The sequence below is a fragment of the Phaseolus vulgaris genome, chromosome 1, assembly GCF_000499845.2.
Source record: "Phaseolus vulgaris cultivar G19833 chromosome 1, P. vulgaris v2.0, whole genome shotgun sequence".
NCBI lineage: Eukaryota > Viridiplantae > Streptophyta > Magnoliopsida > Fabales > Fabaceae > Phaseolus > Phaseolus vulgaris.
In genome coordinates, this window is record NC_023759.2 from 20,794,827 (window position 1) to 20,800,332 (window position 5,506).

The following is a 5,506-nucleotide window of genomic DNA, read 5'->3' on the forward strand; positions in this document are numbered from 1 at the left end:
TGAATTCGGTTGAATTTTTCAGGATTTCTCAATGCTCTTCGGCCAAGGAGATGTGGTACACTTTGGAGGTGACTCATGAAGGAACCGATGATGTGAAGAGAGCTAGAAAGCATACTCTAATTCAGGAATATGAAATGTTTAGAATGCTTAAAGGTGAGTCAATCGCTGCAGTACAAAAAAGGTTCACCCACATCTAGAAAGCAAGAATCAAGTGATGAAAGTGAAGAAGAAAACCTTAGTTTGCTGTCCAAGAAGTTTAGTAGATTTTTGAAGAGAAATCGCAACAAAGAAGCCAACAAAGAAAGGTATGGCAATAAGAAAACTAGTGATTTCAATTCTAACAACTATACTTGCTTTGGTTGTGGTGAACAAGGGCACATTAAAGCAGATTGCCCAAACAAAGAAAGCAATGAAAAGAAATCAAGCCACAAGGAGAAAAAGGGAAAGTGAAGAAGAGCATAGATAGCTTGGGATGAGAATGAAGTCTCCTCATCAAGCTCATCATCAAGTGAAGAAGAAAAAGCAAACATATGCTTGATTGCAGAAGAAGAGGATGAGTCATGTAGCTCAAGTGATGTAAGTTCATGTGCTTCTCTAAATGCTGAAAATTATAGTAAATTGCTTGAAGCTTTTCAAGAAACACATGAAGAAGCTAACTTATTGGTTCTCTCAAACAACCGTTTGAAAGGACTTAACAACTGGCTTGAAAAGAGGGTTAAGACACTTGAAGAATAGCTGGAAAAATCAAAAATTGATTTTGAAAATCTGGAAAATCATTGCAAAAACTCTTCTCATATGTGTGACTCTCTAGTTTGTGAAAATTGTGAAAATCTTGAAAAGAAAGTACATTATCTTGTTAGTACTGTGGATAAGCTTTCAAAAGGAAAATCCAACTTTGAGAATGTCTTGGCATCTCAAATTGTGTGTTTGGAAGAGCTGGATTAGGTTTTAATCCACAGAACAAGCAAGATAATTTTTCAAAATTTCCAGTAAAACAACCGATTGTTAAGTCGAAACAACCAGTTGTTACATGCTTTTATTGCATGAAGAGAGGCCATTCTGTCAGATTCTGCAAAATAAGGAAATATTTTGTTCCCAGAGGTTTTATGAAATGGATTCCCAAAGGTTGTGAGGTTTCAAATGATAAAAATAAATCACATGGACCCACATTTGTAAGGGGACCAAACCTTGTTGCTTGAATTCATGTTTATGCAGGGAATCTAGAAGAAAATGAGGCTCTGAGTCATCTAATTAGGTTCTTGGAAGGAAAAGATTAACACTGGAACTGAATAAATGTTATGTACCAGTCCAAGTCTTTTCAAAAGTCAAAAGAAACTTCTTGATCACAAACAAATGACTCATTGAAGGGACCTCATAAAAGGATAAGACCTTCCTTAACTCTGCCTTTGATTTGTTAATTACTATTTCATGTTTAAAAACTCTTTCTCTGAATAATTACATCTGTTTTTTAATCTCTCTCAGTCAATATTTGAAAAATCTTAATTTGTCTACTAGCTGCAGAAAAACAATCGATTGTTTCTTAGAAACAACCGATTGTTTCCTCGAAACAACCGATTGTTTCCTCTCTGGCAGCACTGTGAAAGAATGGATTTAATTTCTTTTGCATTCTGTCTATTGTAGATCTCAATTATGAAAATATCTTAAGTCAATAAAGCTGTTTTGAAAGCCTGATTATGTTCTGAAGGAAGTTACAACACGTCATAAAGGAATATATTCCATAATCTTGAAAATTCAAGAGCCTTTATGACTAGTCAAAGATCACGTGATGACCATGTGGTTTTCTGCTTTTTCTGACGTTTTCTGTGCAGGTCTTGGTCAAGTCTTTTCTCTTTGAAGACTGAAACCCACTCACATCAATTGATTGTAGTAAGGTTCAGCTTTTCTATAAATTTTGGTGCAGCTGTTCTCTCTCACGAGAACAATCAATTGAGACATCTCTTGCAACATCTCTTGCTTTCTTTGTGTGAGACCCTTTGCCTCTTTTTCTGCTATCATGGAGTCCACTCCTCCTACATCAAAGAGGATCAAAACAAGAGCTGTGAGGTCTAGAGGGAGACTCGAGGGCTGGTTTTTAGGGGATAATGAGCTCATTGAGAGATATCGTTTTGAAACAAGCACAAAGGTGATCAACAACCCCAAAGTTGTTTCCTTTGATTGGCTGAAAAGTCAAAAGCTTGACAATGTGAGAAAGCTTCTAAAAGATCAGTTGCTGAGAAGATTCTTGGAGATGAAGGGAAACATATACCCTGATTTAATTCGGGTATTCTACACCAACCTTAAGTGTGAAGGAAACAACCTTGTTTCTCATGTGAAAGGTGTAGACATGGAGATTACCCATGATGTGTGGGCTGCAGTAACGGGTTTAAAGTATGCTGGTCTAAGGATTAACAAGGGAAATCTTGGAGTAATGGAGGATTTCAACAAAGTCCAATACTATAAGAGTTGCTTGAAGAATCAACAAGCCCAAGTGAAAACTTGTTCTATTGGAGGCTTGAAGTTGGATGAAAGGGTGCTTGCTCTTATTGTAACTTGGATTCTAACTCCAAGGGGGAGCAACCATTCTGTCTTAACAGAAGAAGATCTTGCATACATCTACTGAATCATGAAGACCATTCTCTTGTAGCATCGCTTGGCCTCCTTCTGATCTGATTTGATGGTAATCAACTTCCCCGTCAGGTCCGGTACCTTGTCGACGGCACCGTCCCTAACCTGTTTAGCGTTGGTTTACCCAACAACATATTATAGCATAGGAGGCGTTGAGGACAAGGTACCTAACGCTCTCCGTACGTGACGCGGTGCCATCCGTGAAGGTGGTCCTTAACTCCAAGTATCCCCGCACCTCTACCTGGTCTCCTGCGAAACCGTAGAGACAGCCGCCATAGGGCCTTAGCATGTCGGGGGATAGTTGCAGCTTGTTGAAAGTCGTCCAGAACATTACGTCTGTCGAGCTTCCCTAATCTACTAGCACGCGGTGTACCTTCCTTCCTGCGGTTACCGCTGAGATCACCACTGGATCGTTGTCATGGGGGAAAACGTCCTCTAGGTCAACCTTGGTAAAGACCAGGTCTACGTCGAAGGCTTCGCCGGTTCTTTGTGCTTTTACCGACATCACCGTTCGTGCATATCTCCTTCGCTGAGAAGCGGTACAACCTTCGCTTGAGAACCCTCCTACGATGGTGTGGACCTCACCGTGTACAGGGACTTCGTGCCCCGGGCCACCTCTTGTTGTCGCCGCATCCTCGGTTCCCTGTTTTTCTAACAGATAATCTCTTAGGAGACTGCTCTTCACCAGCTCATCTAGCTGATGTCCCAGTGCTAAGCAATTGCGTATGGGGTGGTCGTACTCTTGGTGGAACTCACACCATGCGTTCTTGTTGGGCCCGAGCTTCTTGTCGGTCTTGGGAGGCACCTTCAGTCTTTCCACTATGTTTGGCATAGCGATGAGGTCTTTCAGTTCTACTATGAAGTCGTGCCTTGGCGGCGCATTATCTCTCCCACGCCCCCTCGTATTAGGCCTTTGATAGGGTTGTTCCTTCACGGGGGCCTTCATCTCTGTCGTTGCCTCGTGGACCCTTAGGGTTTGAGGACGATCTGCCGCACGTGGCCGCGTGGGGACCACGCATGTTCGCTTTTCGCTAAGTTCTTCCTTCGTCGTAATGTGGGCCACCGCGCGATGCTTTATCTCTGCGAAGGTCTTGGGGTGGTTCCGGATGAGTGACTCGCTGAAGGGTCCCGACAAGATGCCCTTTCTAAATGCATGCACCATCATCTTTTCTTTTGTGAGGTTCAACCTCACCACTTGCGCTAAAAAACGGTGGAGGGACTCCTTCAGAGACTCTCCTTGATACTGTTTTACATTAAAGAGGTCGTAGGAGACTGACGGGGGGGCTTGATTTGCGAGGTATTGTGCCCTGAACAAATTTGTGAGTTGCGGGAACAACGTTACGTGGCCATCAGGGAGGCTCATGAACCACTCCATCGCTGTTCCCGCCAGAGTGCTCATGAACAGCTTGCATCGCGTCGCATCGGAGCCCCCAACTAGCATCATCTGTGTATGGTAGGCCGCAAGTTGGGCCTCCGGGTCTTCCATCCCGGTGAAGGTCACCTTGGGCCTCACAAGCGTGGCTAGTATCACTGTATCCACAATTTCTGTCGAGAATGGTGTTTGGAATTTTCTAAGGGGTGTCACAAGCTCCTCATCTGCACCCTCACGTTATGCCGTGTGGGTTTGCAGATTTCTGCGCAGCTCCTCGTTCATGGCTTGCGACGCTACCAAATCAGCTTGGATGCATTATTGATTTGTTCTTGACACGGCCACTTCCTCTTGAAGGGCTTGCATCATCTCCATAACCTGCTGCAGGGTGAGGCCCTCTCCCCCGTTTGGTGCAGCAGGTCCTTGCCTCGTACTTCTCATCTCTTGAACCTTCCTAGTTCTTGCTGGTGGGACAGTGTTTTGTATCGGGCCCCACGGTGGGCGCAAAATGTTCCTGCCGGTTGACACGAAACGCCTTCTTGCGTCCACATCACGCTCACGTCCAGAGTCCTTGTGTTCGCCTGTGCCAGTCCTATGATGAACACCTAAAACACAAAGAAAATGGGTGCCCTAGCGGTCGTTTGCACTCCGATGCTCAAGTCAGTACTAGGGCTAGGAAACACGAAAAATTGTATACTTTTGCTCTTGTATGTGTAACGGCGCAAGAGGATTCTCCCCCGGCCAAGCTTGTTAACTTACTATTTATAGACTAAAAACTAGGGTTTCCTGTTTACCTGAAACTGGCCTTTTTAGTGGGCGGGCCCAGCACTGTTGTTATCTTACTCTTAGGATAACTTAGTGTGTGGGGTCCTTAACTAGAGTGAAACCTCAGACGGGATGACCACCTGGATGCCTCCTCGTGCACCTGATCTCTGGGGCCACCCACCTCTGAGAGTGCCCTAGCTGTTCACGTGCCATGCATGTAACTCACCTCTGATCGTGGCCCTTGCTGGTCATATCCTTCCAGTGGCTTTTATACTTTGTGTCACGCCTGAACGCGTCGTCCACTCTACATGCGTGGGCACTCGTGATCTAGGCTTCTCCCGTACTGATAACTGGTGTGTGATCTGGGATCCGCTTCTCGTGGCCCATATCTAATTTTTGGGTTTCCGATTGAATTGGCCTTGACTGTGAGGTCAGCCAATTTCAGCTTTTTCAAATCCTTCTCGAAACCACTGAGTGTAAAACAACCAATTGAAACGATAAATCAACAGGTTGTTTTTCACTTTGAAAAACACTTTTCTTTTGAAAGAACTTGATTGATTCAATTTTGGATTAAGCTAAGAGTGGATTGAACAGTTTTTTTCTACCCAGAACCCATGCCCACAAGCAACAACCCAGTCTTCAAGCAATCTCTATGGATTTGGAGACATCAAAGCTTTAAGTTCAATAAAAAAACACCTCCATTATTTTGCTAAGATTTTAAAATAAATCTTTGGAATTTAACGAAGG

At 43.8% G+C, this 5,506-nt stretch overlaps 1 protein-coding gene across 1 annotated transcript; it reads right to left on the minus strand.

Moving 5' to 3' along the window:
• Positions 1-2,974: 2,974 nt before the first annotated feature.
• LOC137815661 (uncharacterized) lies at positions 2,975-4,111 on the minus strand. Its single transcript, XM_068618773.1, has one exon. The coding sequence runs from the start codon at positions 4,109-4,111 to the stop codon at positions 2,975-2,977; it is 1,137 nt and encodes a 378-aa protein (XP_068474874.1).
• Positions 4,112-5,506: the final 1,395 nt, after the last annotated feature.